At 35.0% G+C, this 15,380-nt stretch overlaps 1 protein-coding gene across 1 annotated transcript in view; it reads left to right on the plus strand.

The window, feature by feature from the left end:
- The first annotated feature begins 8,115 nt into the window (after positions 1–8,115).
- Positions 8,116–15,380, plus strand: part of LOC102801360 (5-taurinomethyluridine-[tRNA] synthase subunit MTO1, mitochondrial-like) — an 82,571-nt gene continuing 75,306 nt past the window's right edge. The window contains exons 1-2 of the mRNA XM_085491415.1: positions 8,116–8,166; positions 8,635–8,838. Of these exons, the coding sequence (XP_085347541.1) occupies positions 8,646–8,838 (193 nt within the window). The 5' untranslated portion in view covers positions 8,116–8,166; positions 8,635–8,645. The remainder of the gene's footprint in view (positions 8,167–8,634; positions 8,839–15,380) is intronic.

A 15,380-nucleotide genomic window follows, 5' to 3' on the forward strand; every position in this document is an offset into this window, starting at 1 on the left:
TGAATTTAAACAACGAAGTTTTGATATTCATTGGCGGATTTAGAGGGGGCCGAGGGGGCCGCGGCCCCCCTATTTTTAACAACCAACAGGGCTTCGCGGCGCAATCAGCCCCCTATTCCAGAATCCTAGATCCGCCCCTGATATTTCTGTGCAAGAATGGCTTACTAGGGTTGCAGGGTATCCCAAAATGCGTACATACTGTAAATTTAAATGTAATATGACTTGTGAAAAATATTTATAATGTATTTCAAATGTTACTTATAGAAGGGCACTGTCTTGTTTTAGAATTTCTACACATGACCTAATAAATATTGAGACTGGTAGAGGGACGGGGGTTCCACTGGAACTGAAGTTTTGTTTATTTTGTTGTAATCGAATTGACAATGAATATCATATGCTTCTAATTTGCCCACAATATGCCAATCTTAGGCTAAAATTTATTCCACACTTTTATTTTTCTCCAGCAGAAGAATGGAAATGTATTTCGTTAATTAATTCAATTCAACTACATTAGTAAATCTAGGCAAGTTTATTTTCTTTTCATTACAGAAAATTAATGCCGACAACTTATTGAATGACTGGGAGAGGGTTTATTTATTTATTTTCAAGAATATTTAATATTGTACATGTAGGGCCCATGGTCTATAGTACTGAATAAAGATATATATATAATTTCGTTTTGATTCGATTGCTGTGAATGTTTCCTCCGTCAAATTCTCCATATATTACTGGCCAAAGTAGCCTATTCCGACGGTTGAACAAAACAAACAATTCTGTAGTCGACTAGAAATTTGTTATTTAGTAGATGGAGAGCTGAATTCCATCGAAATGCATGCCCCCGGTTGCAACGGATTTTCATAAGTTGCGCCATGGACTAAATAAACTTGGTTGCAGTTGTATCTGTGAAATTTCGGTTCTCGTTAGATGAAACTGTGGTTATAAACATTTTCTGCTCAGTATCACCACACAATGTATTTAAGTAATTTCCAGAAATATCAGTATGTGTGGGCGGGATTCTATCACGGGGAAACTCTTCTACTCTCGGGGTTCTCCACACGTGTCAGGGGGAATCTCGTCTCGTCTCTATATCTCGTCCCCTTGAGGTGCGGGATCGGGAAAGTCACTTATACTTTACAGTCAAATAGACGCTCACAACGAAATACGTTTCAACTCTTGTCTTAGTCATGATCAGTCAGTCGAGCACTCCATAAGACACAGCGCCCTGGAGAAAAGTCCCCAAGACTATCGCAAGGCTGACCCAAGACTCTTTTAGACTGCGTCAACACTCGCCCCAAGGCTCTCCAGGACTCGACTTTGACTGCGTCTTCCGCGGTGTACTCGTCAAGACCAACTCAAACTCTCTTTATTCATTTTCAAAACTCTAACCAATTACAAAACAGTAAAAAGACTCTAGGGCGTAACCTTCAATCATAAAGCCAATCACACTAAGTACTGAACACGTCATATCTTTTGATTAATCGTTCACTACATTAATAACTACGGATACCAACTGTCAGAATTAATAGTCAGAATAGCGACGGTTATTTCGTAATTAGTTCCAAATCACTGAGCCAAGTTCCGTCCAAAACTTCAAATAGGCCTAAACGATGACAGACATAACACAGCAATTCGCTAATAATCAACTAATTAAGTCGATCAACAGATACGCGTAAACTAATTCATGACAATTCATTCGTTTTATCGATCTTTATATATAACCTTTGACGGTTTACAGAATAATGTAAGTTTGTGTTTATTCATATCACATTTATTGACAGTATATTTCTTAGAATCATCATTTCATAACCATATGTTTACTCCGTATTTCATTTTATGCATGTAATCCTATGGAAAACTACAAGTAAGCACACCGAGCATTAATTTGGCCAATATTTTTCGAACATCGGAGTAACGCCTCCGCCCTAAAAATTGTTACTCGACGGAATCTATGGCAACGTTGTACGTTTTTGGCATTCGTGTTAGTTCACATCTGTAATTCAGATGGGGCGGCACGAAATTTTGCATCGGCATACACAAATTTTAAATCTAGACCCTCTAAAACGATATTTCCTCCATTTTGAGGGGAAAATTTTGCTGACACAATAGGTTTCCGCTTGATTTTGGAGGGGCGAGGCCCATGATTTTCTTCGTGGGGCGACCGCTGCCGCTGCCACTGTGTATGTATGCTATTGAAGAATAAATCGAGGTTGAGTTGTAATTTTCACGACGTGTCCGTTTCAGTTTCACTGCCAAGAAGATCGACCCCCCCCCACACACACACACATACGCGGGTCATAGATTGGAGTAAATTCATATCGTTTTCTAACGAAACTAAACTAAACGGTCCTTTTCAGGGCTACCATATTTTCCCAAAAGAGTGATACCGTACCAAAAATTACATAATTTTAGTATATTCACACAGAAGTAATAAACTGTCACACATACTCGCCACGACTGACAAATTACTCTTTGTGTGGAGTATAAACAAGGAACAATTAACTCTGCGTGTTTTTTTCCGTGTCCCTAAATCTTTTGAATGAAATAAAAAAACACCGATGCACGCATGTCAATGTTACTATAGTAGTCTGAGATGTTATGACTTAAGGTTAGGAGTACTTTTGGGTCAACTATTAGTATCTTATTTTGGGCTGGAATTAATTTTCGCTGTTATCCCCCCCCCCAATGCGTTTTTTATTATACCCTGCCCTGAAGACTGTTTTGCCCACCCTGTGATATTTTGTAAGTAAGTACCCAACCCACTAAAAAAAAGTTTCCCTGTCCTTCCATTTTTTAAGAAATCTGCCCTGCCCACTAGGGGGGTTACTGATATTTCCCGCCCCCTACAAAAAATATAAAAAAATCCCCTGCCCTCAACAAAAATCCCCTGGAACAGCTTTTCCGATGAACAGCTCCATTGGCTGCACCTGATTGTAACACAGTCCTGCATGATTGTAATACATTAGTAATGCCGGCGCCAGTTCCAACAAGCTGCCTAGTCACCAGAAACGAATTGTTAATTTCACTTTTCACAGCTTAGACCACAGGGAGTCCAGGAACTATAATAAACTGTACGCGGTACCTATGAGCGAGGGGGGCGTGATCGGCTGGTATCGGCTGGTATCGGCTAGTATCGGCTGGTATCGGCTGGTATCGGCTAGTGTATTAGAAATATACAAGGGATAAAGGCTTCGGCCAGCTCACATTTTTAAACTCGAAAAACAGGCGAAAAGAATGACAAATAAAATCTATAAAAAAATACCAGCTTGAAGAATATTAGGTGTTGAGGGACTGTGTCTATATCTTACACTAGATACCAGCCAATACCCCCCCCCCCCCGCCGCCCATTGAGAGTGCGTACATTTGATCATAGTTCCTGGGCTCCCTGTGGTCGTGTCAACAATAAGTTTTGGGACATTTGATATTTCGTCACGACAGGCTCTGACGACCTCAGTCAGTTCCCTGGATGTTGATGAAACGGTCATCATTTAGAAATTCCCGCTAACTTTTACAAACGCTACATTACCATCATGAGCAATGCTTTGTCGGAGGCGGCCCGGGACTATGGATTGAACTACTAGTATACTACATGTATGCGGGGTCAGTTAATGTAGGTCAGGTAATCGAATGTTGAGGTAATCGCAAGTCAAGCGAACCGAATGTCCAGGTAACCGCAAGTCAAGCGAACTGAATGTCAAGACATTTGGACGTGAAAATAACCGAATCTTATGACAATTGAATTTCAAGATAATGTCTAAATAACGACACAATTGTAACATAATGAAACAATGACAAAATAATATTGTAGCAATTACACAATAATGAAATAATTAAGAAATAAAGTTGAAATAATGAAACAATAGCAATAGGATGCTGCAGTAATAACACAATAATGGAATAAGCGCAAAATAATGTTTAATTAAAGACCAAATAACCGAATAATGACCAACTAATAACCAAACATGTTTCTAAATAAAGACCAACTAAACAATGTTCAAATAATGACACCAAGCTAATTTTGGCGGTATTCTCACCCCATACTATGGACTTCCTGTTCAGCACGTCTTTGATTGTATCAATAATGTTCACGTTGACGTATGCATTATACCTCCATGACGTATGTCACACTCGAACTTGACAATATTCACTCTCAGACCACTAAGCAAATAGATGGAAACACCAGTTACATCACTCATGAAGACTGATGATTCTAATTCTGGCTGGGATAGCTGTATTTAACGTTCACTTCTATGCAATTTCTATGTGTAAATTCATACTGATGGTGTGCACGGCGACCGATTGTTTTGGTTCTGTGGCTCTCTGACGTTTTCTTGGTCGCATTTCGTATATACATGGAACTATGGTATATACCAGTCAGACACTGATAAGTAAACGGTCCGAGACATATCAACATGGAATGCCGGTCGTTTCGGCCACGCGTTTCGACCAGGGCGGACTTTCTGTCCATGGCGCTCTTCTGTAAAATAAACGATCTTCAGTATTTTAAAATTAGCGTTGCCGATATAAATGAAATATCTCCTAATCAGATCAAGCAAACAGTAGTGGTAACATATAAGAAAGCAACGTTTTACCACATATAAAATTAGCAGTCTTCTATTTGCCGATGATATAGTGATTTTATCAGAAAATAAGACCGGCTTACAAAATTGTTTAGATAACTTATCCACCTACATAAAACAATGAAAACTATCAGTCAACACAGAAAAAAATAAAATTATGGTTTTCAACAAATCGAACAGACTATTAGAAGATAACATATTTTTCTATGAAAGCAGGAAATTGATATTGTTAAGAAATCAATTATCTTGGTATCACTTTAAGCCCAAATGGGAAATTCAAAGAAGCCATAAAAATACTTAAAACGTAAAGGTCAAAAGGCCATGTTCTCTTTAATAGGGAAACTAGGACAAAATCCTAATATAATTATAAAAACATTGATGTCCCTATTCCATAGGCTCGTAAGACCTATTCTGACATATGGCAGTGATATATGGGGCCATGAGAGTTCTTATAAATCGGAATTTGAAGATATCCATTTACATTTCTGCAGATTTATTCTCGGTATCAAAAGAAACACTCCCATAATGGCAATATACGGAGAATTGGTTGAATATCCGCTACATATATTTATACAAAAACAAATGATCAAATACTACAACCGCGCAATAAACTCGCCTAACGTACTAATTAAAGAAGCAGCAATACTAAACAAGCAAATGAACAGTAAATGGTATATCGCAATAACGACACAATTTAACAACATCAATGAAAGTGACACAATTAATTTGGACAGAATAACAACAACTGTTGAAAACAAAAATTTACAAATATAATTGGAAAAACAATTTAAACAGTACTGGAAAGAAGAATTGAATAATGATCGAGAGGATAATAAATTGAGAACATACAGAAAATTTAAAAATAAATTTGAATTAGAATTAGAAAACTATTTGATATCACTGAAAAATATTGAACAAACATTATGTAAATTTCGACTAAGCAACCACAATTTAAAAATAGAAACAGGACGACATTCCAAACCAAAAACACCTGTAAAAGAAAGAGTATGTGAACTTTGCACAAAAAACCAAATAGAAGACGAACAACATTTCATTATGACTTATCCATTTTACAATGACCAAAGAAAATTAATATTTGAGAAATGTAAGAAACAAATTAATAATTTTACAATTAATGAACAATTTGCACTGACAATTTTACCTCATTTCATATCACACTCGGACAATTCATTAAAACTGCCCTCGACTTAAGACAGCAATACCTCCAAGATTGTTAACCCTTAATGCATTAACGCATCATTATTGTTATTACTTTTTTAACAATGGTTTCTTCTACCTTTATTATTGCTGTTAGCGGGAAATATAAATATTCAATACATAGCACAGAAACATTACACGATGGCAGTAAAGGTAAAAACCATAAAAACAAGTTACGAATCTATAGGAAAATTAAAACAGAATTTGCATATGAAAAACAGCTCACCACAATTAAAAATTCAAATCATAGAGCTGCTATGACAAAACTCAGAATAAGTACTCATACCCTTCAAATCGAAAGGGGCAATTATAATAACATTCTAGCGGAAGACCGAATTTGCCCAGTTTATGACAAACAGGAGATTGAGAACGAAAAACATTTTCTTTTCAATTGTAATCTATACAAGGAGGAACGAGAAACCATGATCAAGAATATTAAATATAATAAAAGCAACTTGTGGACGGATGATGAACTAAAAAGTAAAAATGACAAAACAATTATGAGCTAGGAAAATTCATCCACACTTGTTTCAAATCAACCACCAAATATTTTTTTTTTTCATTATTCAAATGTCTGTGATTGTCTTGCGTTTTTTTTTGTTTGCTATCTTTTTGTGTTACCTTACTGTATTTTCAACTAAAATCCTACTCTGGGATACGGTTCTAATAATAAAAACAAACATGGCTGCCACTATGCAGGCTTTGACCGGACTTCACAAAGAAGTTCGCTGATTCTGTTCTAAACTTTTCAAAAAATGTATTCAAGTATTCTCAAGCTTTAGTCTAATTGGTTTTGAACTTTAGGTCTCGTGGACCTTTGGGCAACTGGGATGACCCCGGTCATGTTCGGCCCGGACAATCGCATTCTGTCTTTGCAGTCCGGGGCAGTCCCGGACAGTCGCATTCGAAACCACAAAAATTAATTATAATACTTCAGCCGGAAACAAGTATTAGCGATTTTCGTGGTTCGGAACGTGCTGGTTAAATTTACAAACATATGCTTGCTTTACATTACTAAACTGTTTTAATTCCATAATTTCTATTATTTTGAACAAGGGCAAGGTCCTGTACCGGGGCATAGTTGCTCGGTTCCATAGACTTCCACGCATTGAGACGAATAGATCGTCAAGCCCCTGTGGTTTGGTCAGTCCCGAAGAAAAATTAGTAGCACCCTATCGGGGTGTTAAAGTTTTAATTCGTGCACTGCATCAACGTAAAGCAGGAATCAAGTGGTTGAGGTAGACAGTGTACAAATAGAACATTTTGCAACCGACAGGGTAATACTCACTATGCAAAATACAGACTAGAATCCTGGACAAGCAAAGCCGATAGATATTCTCTTGCCGAACCCCTTCCTGCTCAACTTAGACCGAACTGCGCATCTGCATCTGTGATTTGCCTGTAAAATTGCCAAGTTTTTATTTATAATATTGGGAATACAATGCCTCTCTGGGTCGTACGTTAAGCGATGGACCAATCATTTTTACTGGTGTCTGATCCACAGTTCTTCAACCTGATCAACACGATAATTCCATGATTGACTGCGTGTGGACCACAGCGTCCTCTACCGGGATTGAACGTTCAACTTGTGACAAACTTTTGTTTGAACAGACTACAACTCGTACGGGTCTATGTCATCCGAAATAAGGGATACAACCATTCAAATTAAAGGAGTCACACAACCACAGGGAAAATCACATATTATTGACTAAAAAAAAAACATTTTTAAAATCACAGATTAACGACGCAGGCAACATTTAAAAAATACATATTACTGAGTCAGGCAAGGAACTTCATAATAAAAGTGGGAGGGGTAGAAAAGAAAAGACAGAAATATCGCTTATTCCAAATTCCTGTTGTATAATGGGGTGGGATGGCAAGGGGGTAGCTGGTACAGATTATAAAAACGGCATTTTACAGAAAATGAAATGAAAGTTCCATTTACAGTAAAAAATAGGTTTTTCCACTTTAAAGATAAAGCAAATTCCGAATTACATTTTACATTTTTATAATATATTTGATAATTTGTGTTTAAGAATCAAAATTGGAACTTGAACTTGCATACGAATTACGACATTTAATGTGGAAAATGTTTTATACGATTCCAAAAAATAAGATCTTTGTACAATTTACGGACGAATAAAATAGCTGATTACATTTTACACCTTGCCCGTGTCTACTATTTTTGTATTTATTTAAATTACATTATTACGAAAATAAAAACAATTCATTACAGCTTACGAAAATACCACGAATAGGTGTACAGTGCGTCAACACAGGCGGCGCTGTACGCTGTGTCCGTGTTGCTGTTTAATATCCCAGAATTCAAGAGTCAAAATGTCTGCGCCCAGGACGACTACATTTGCTTTAGGTGAATGTTTAGTTTGATTTGAAAGCAGAGCTGTGATACTTGTCGGTTCTTTGTTTCGTTGTAATTCGTTTTAGTCGATAACTGATCGTGATACATGTATTTGTGATTTCATACCAGAAATGTACAACCAGGACACAGACTTCTAATTTGAACTTCGCTGAAACCAGACGATTCCATCAGCATTCATGATTCATCGTTACTGTATATTCATTTCCAAAAGGATGTTTACGTGAATAATGTGTTTCTCAAACACGTAGTAATGTTACAAAGAGTAAGGAAGCAAAGTAGCGCTTAATACTGAGCAAGATGTAATGCAAATTAAAAAAAAACCGCTGCATACACACTCCTACGATCACAGGGAGCCCAGGAACTATATAATCAACTGTACTCCATGTGCTTCGATCTTCAAGTTCACAATTTGATTTGCAAAAAAATAATTTTCATTTGAGTAATTTTTTAATTTCATAGCTGACTGAATAATGATCTGTCGAACATCTGGAAAATATTTACTCTCTAGCGTCAATGGATGTTACTGCAGCAGTCAGCGTATTCGTGATGTGATATTTGATGTGATCGTAGTTGGGGGAGGCCATGCAGGATGTGAAGCTGCACATGTTGCTGCTAGAATGGGTGCATCTACGTTACTCATAACACACAAAATTCAAAGCATTGGTGAGTATTTTATTTTATGTTTTTATAAATACAGCAATTCAACACTTCACGTGCTGAAAACTTCCATGGATAGTACCAGTATATATAACTGCATCACCAGGTGATGTTTTAAGAGATTATGGGAGCATCCATTTCAGTCAATACTTCCAACAACATGGAGCTAAAAAAGAGAGGACACTATTTAATTCATTGTTCTATGATAATTATAGTTTATTCGCTCTTCAGCTGATATCCACTTCGTTTATCTTGAAATATAAACAGATTAACATAATAATCTTTTGCTGGTCAACCTTAAGTGTCTGTAAGTTTCTTCCATACTGGAAATTGTATAGTATAAATGTAAAACAAAAATCCAAAATCCCAAAAGAGAAATTTTGTTTATTTAGTAGAGGTGTGATTGCTAAAAAAAACAATTACAAAATGTTAAACTTGTGTGCTTTACGGTTAAAAGTAGTCATACTATTATCATAAATTGTGCATTTTCTCTCTCTGCACTCAATGACATGAAAAATAATCTATCTACATAAACTTATCGAGATGTGATCTTCCACAAGTTTGACATCTTCCTAAACAAACAATGAAAATGGGAAAAATCGTGTTTTAAAAAATGATTTCTCACCAATGGACATCAGTGGACAGGGATAAGAAATATCTCATCTTAACCATCTGTTTTCAAACGATTCATAGGAACTTTAAAATCTGTCAGGACTCATTTTGGTGAAATATGTATAGTCTTTGAAAATCAAGTTCTTTTCAGCATGCAAGACAAGCAATTGACTGTGACACACTTAAAGGTATTATGTTTCTAATGTCAGGGTGGAATGAAATTGACATCGTTGGGAGGAAAACGCATATTGGGCCATTCCAGTTTATATCTGCACCCCCCCTCCCCTGTTGATGTGGTAGGATTTCCAGCACTGTATAATGGGGAAAATACCTCAGAATTCCAACTGTATATAGATAAACAGAATCTGAAAATCCAGACGAGTATGGAAAAAAAATTCCTGGAAATCCAGGCAGTTATGGCTACTAAATAAAATATGGCCTAGTTTATCTCGCCACATACCGGTTGATGAGGTTGGATTTCCAACAGTATGACTAAAAAAAATTTGGAATTCTGACTGTATATGGTAACAAAATTGGGCCAGTATGAAATAGTTATTACTGAAATTAGATAAGGATGGTGGCACGAATGAGCTTATCAACGCCGTGAATCAGGACTAGTTTGGATTTCCATTATCAAATATAAAATTTTGAACTTGGTAAATCAGCATATGATGAGAGTTATATTTGGAAATCCTACTCTGTATGGTGGCACAATGGAACTCATCAACACCATAAGTAGGAACTATAGTTTTGGATTTCCATTACTGTATGGTGAATGGTGATTTGGAAATACAACTTTGTATGACTTATACACCCATGGAAATTATACTCTGTAGGATAGGATAAGATAGGATAGAATATTTTATTTGGCACATACACAATACAGAGCTAGTGTAAAGTCCAAAATAACACAAAAAAAATAAGCTAAAACAATTCTAAAACATGAAAAACAAATTTTGCTAGACTACTACAAATAAAAAGATCAGAACTTGAAAGAATCAAAACAAAAATATCCTCTCTAGCTAATAGTTGTAGACTAGGCGCATAAACATAGATTACTGTAAATAATGAATTTCTTAATTCCCTAAGTTTGTCATGATTACATCTGAAAAGGTAATGTTTTTCATCACAAACTTCATTACAGTTACACAGATGACAGAATCTGTCTTCTCTTTTAATGCCTCTATGTCGACCTTTTTCTACTGGTAGCTGATTGGCTGAAATCCTGAATTTGGTTAGAGCATTTTTAAATTTCCTGTTTTTGGTGTTTTCTAAATATTGTTCAAATTAGTACAAGATTTAAAAGTGCTATAAGTGCAAAGTTTGTTATTATCTGTTTTGGTGATTTCCTTCTTCTATTTACTAAAGTAAATGATTTCCATTTTTTCTTTGAACATCTCACCAAAGTCATTCTGATTAAGGTCATCAACTGTAAGCTGTGTAACTTGTAATAGTTGTTTGACATAGATGTACCATGAATCACAACTACTAGACTTGCTAAAATTAAAAGCGGCTTCTAAAATAGAATTGCTTGTTTTCTTACAATGCAATCTTTGAAAATAACTCATTACTGTAGTACAGGCATTGATAATAATTGGATATCGACCCAATTCCCCCCCCCCCCCCCCTGCAAGCATTATTTGAAGCTTTTCTGTTAACTCCCAAGACTTGTTTGCAAAAATTAATATGCAATTTTTCAATGAGCATTTTATCACTAAATAATTTGGAAAGAAACTTGTCATTGGTAATTACAAGTCTGTTAGTATTTCCTGTGCCGTGAAATAAATTGAACATGAAACTACCCCAGATATCGGAACTGTAAAGCATAATTGGTTTTACTAATGAGTCAAATAATTTGCCTGCTAACCGCACAGAGTAACAGTCATTGTTATCTCATAACATTCTGTAAATCTTAAAAAGTGCTTTTCGAGCTTTGTCATATAACCGAGCAATACCCACATCAAACTTCCCATTACAATGAAATATAATTCCCAAATAGTTATAGGAGTCAACACATTCAAGTTGAATACCATTAAAATAAAATTGAAAAGTTTTACCCAAATTTTTACCCAAGCTATTGAAGATCATGACATTTGATTTTTTAATGTTAACCTGAGGGTTCCATATTTGACAATAATTGTCAATGCTATTGATACCACTCTGTAACCCTTCATGACTAGTTGATAGAAGTAACAGGTCATCAGCATAAAGGATACAATTAAATTTTAGACCATTCATGTCAACAGGGTCAAAATTATTAACTTTGTCACAATAATCATTTACAATGATGTTAAACAAACTCGGGCTGAGGTTGCAGTCTTGTTTAACTCCCCGATGTGAAACGAAATATGGCGTTACACCACAATTTAATTTAACACAATATTTAGTGCTACTATAAATTGACTTGATGATCTTGTTAAATTTTATCCACCCACCCCTAATTTTAGGAGTTCATATATTAGACCATCACGCCATACCGAATCAAAGACTTTGGAAAAATGAAAGAAGCATGAAAAAAAGTAATTACCAGATTTTTTAATCTTACTATTAACATATTTGGTAATTAGGGTTCTAAGAATGTAAATATTGTCTGTAGTTCTATGGTTTTTCTTAAACCCGAACTGATTATCTGTGACTTGGTTAGTCTGGTGCAAGTGATTAGTAAGCCTACTATTAAGTATCATTTGAGAGACAACTCAAAACTGCAATACCACGGTAATTATTAGTGTCAGTTGGGTTACCTGATTTAAAGATGGGAATTAAATAGCTACAGTTCCACAATGCTGGGAATTTACCTGACTTTAAAATTAGATTAAATAATTTACATATTAAATGGATTACATGAGGAGCACTTTTCTTAATCATTTCATTTAAAATTAAGTCATTGCCTGACGATTTACCTGATTTAAGCAAGTTAATATGCTTCATAACTTCATTGTTAGTAAAATCAATGTCAAGGTTAGTATTCTGCCAGTTACTATTTTCCATATCACTGATACTAGTTCTGATATTTAAATTGTGGCTGTTATTTTCTAAGTTAATTTCTTTGTTCAGAGATTTAAAATGTTTAAGCCATGAATCACCACTAATGTGATCATCTTTACTGGGACTATTGTCAAAGTTGCTTAATTGAATTGCTTAGGGTCAGAATGCTGAAGTGACATTATTTTATTACAAAGCTTGGCCCTATATTCTTTCTTCTTAGCTTTTACTAACTTTTTATATTTCTTATTAATGTTATATCTTTCCTGTCTGATAGTATTATCATTGGGGAATTTACCTAGTAAATGAGAGCATCTAACTAACTGTTTTCGCGTCTCACTAACATCACACTCAAACCACTTTTTATGCTTAGGTTTACTGCTTTTCTTCTTAATCCTGGGATGAATGAATTTCAGAGACGTGTTAGCTGCATCAGTTAGGATACTATTAAAACGGCTAACAGCTACATCAATATCTTCAAAGTTAGTACTCTGGAAGTTACTAATTTTCACATCCATTGATTTATTTGAAAAAGCCTTAATGAAACTCTGGCTGCCTTTACTGTCCCAAATGAATTTCCCGAGTAGTGGGGATAAATTTGCATAATTGTCAGTGTAGTCCTGTTGAAACTGAACAGAGAGAGAAAGAGAAATGGGACAATGATCTGACAGATGATTAAGTGCCATGACTTTAAAATATTGCACCTTATGAAATAACCCTGAACTGATAATACCATAGTTAACTAAACTACTCCCCCCGAATTGATGGCTTGTAAATTTACCCAATGAATCCCCCGGAACTCAACCATTCATAATTAAGAAATTGCTGTTGCAACATAGGTTAACAATTGTTTTACCATAATTGTTAGTATGTTTGTCCATGTTGTTTCGTTTGTACTGTTTATCAACAGTGACAGAGTCCAGTAATGAAAGATAATCGTTACTGTCATTAATGTATGAAGTAAACACACAAGCTCATCAACAGGGGGGGGTGGGGGTGCAGATATAAACTGGAATGGCCCATTGCTTCTTAATTTTCTGTGTTTTTTTTTTTATTTTGATATTTTATATAAATAATTTTCCTGTTCCACAGTATCGTGATTTGTAAATCATGGCTCCATGCTAACAATAACATTGCATTCATTTTATTATATAAAAAGCCCAAGTAAATCTTGATTTCCAATGCCATTAAAAAAAGTTGAACTGATTTTCTGTTGTGTGTGGCTCTAAATGCTGCCTAAAATGCATAAATAATGCCTCCAATTCCAAATGCAGTCAATAATTTGTATAAATATTGCCTCTAAATGCTGCCTATAATGCATAAATAATGTCTCCAATCCCAAATGCAGTCAATAATGTATAAATATTTCCACTAAATGCTGATTATAATGCACAAATAATGCCTCCAATTCCAAATGCAGTCAGTAATGTATAAATGTTGCCTCTAAATGCTGCCTATAATGCATAAATAATGCTTCCAATCCAAATGCAGTCAATAATGTATAAATATTTCCACTAAATGCTGCCTATAATGCACAAATAATGTCTTCAATACCAAATGCAGTCAATAATGTATAAATATTTTCACTAAATGCTGCCTATAATGCATAAATAATGCCTCCGATCCAAATGCAGTCAATAATGTATAAATATTTCCACTAAATGCTGATTATAATGCACAAATAATGCCTCCAATTCCAAATGCAGTCAGTAATGTATAAATGTTGCCTCTAAATGCTGCCTATAATGCATAAATAATGCCTCCAATCCAAATGCAGTCAATAATGTATAAATATTGCCTCTAAATGCAACCTATAATGCACAAATAATGTCTTCAATCCCAAATGCAGTCAATAATGTATAAATATTTTCACTAAATGCTGCCTATAATGCATAAATAATGCCTCCGATCCAAATGCAGTCAATAATGTATAAATATTTCCACTAAATGCTGATTATAATGCACAAATAATGCCTCCAATTCCAAATGCAGTCAGTAATGTATAAATGTTGCCTCTAAATGCAGCCTATAATGCATAAATAATGCCTCCAATCCAAATGCAGTCAATAATGTATAAATATTGCCTCTAAATGCTGCCTATAATGCATAAATATGCCTCCAATTCCAAATGCAGTCAATAATGTATAAATATTTCCACTAAATGCTACCTATAATGCATAAATAATGTCTTCAATCCCAAATGCAGTCAATAATGTATAAATATTGCCTCTAAATGCTGCCTATAATGCATAAATAATGCCTCCAATTCCAAATGCAGTCAGTAATGTACAAATATTGCCTCTAAATGCTGCCTATAATGCATAAATAATGTCTTCAATCCGAAATGCAGTCAATAATGTATAAATATTGCCTCTAGTCTAAGTTGCTACCTATAATGCATAAATGTCTTCAATCACAAATACAGTCAATAATGTATAAATATTGTCTCTAAATGCTGCCTATAATGCATAAATAATGTCTTCAATCCCAAATGCAGTCAATAATGTATAAATATTACCTCTAAATGCTGCGTATAATGCATAAATAATGCCTCCAATCCAAATGCAGTCAATAATGTGTAAATAAATATTGCCTCTAAATGCTGCCTATAATGCATAAATAATGCCTCCAATCCAAATGCAGTCAATAATGTATAAATATTGCCACTAAATGCTGTCTATAATGCATAATTAATGTCTTCAATTCCAAATGCAGTCAATAATGTATAAATATTGCTACTAAATGCTGCCTATAATGCATAAATAATGTCTTCAATCCCAAATGCAGTCAATAATGTATAATATTGCCATAAAGCATAAATATTGCCTCCAATTCCAAATGCAGTCAATAATGTATATATATATTGCCACTAAATGCTGCCTATAATGCATAAATAATGTCTTCAATCCCAAATGCAGTCAATCATGTATAAATATTGCCTCTAAATGCTACCT

This window comes from Saccoglossus kowalevskii, chromosome 16 (genome assembly GCF_978046115.1).
Source record: "Saccoglossus kowalevskii chromosome 16, keSacKowa6.1, whole genome shotgun sequence".
Taxonomy (NCBI): domain Eukaryota; kingdom Metazoa; phylum Hemichordata; class Enteropneusta; family Harrimaniidae; genus Saccoglossus; species Saccoglossus kowalevskii.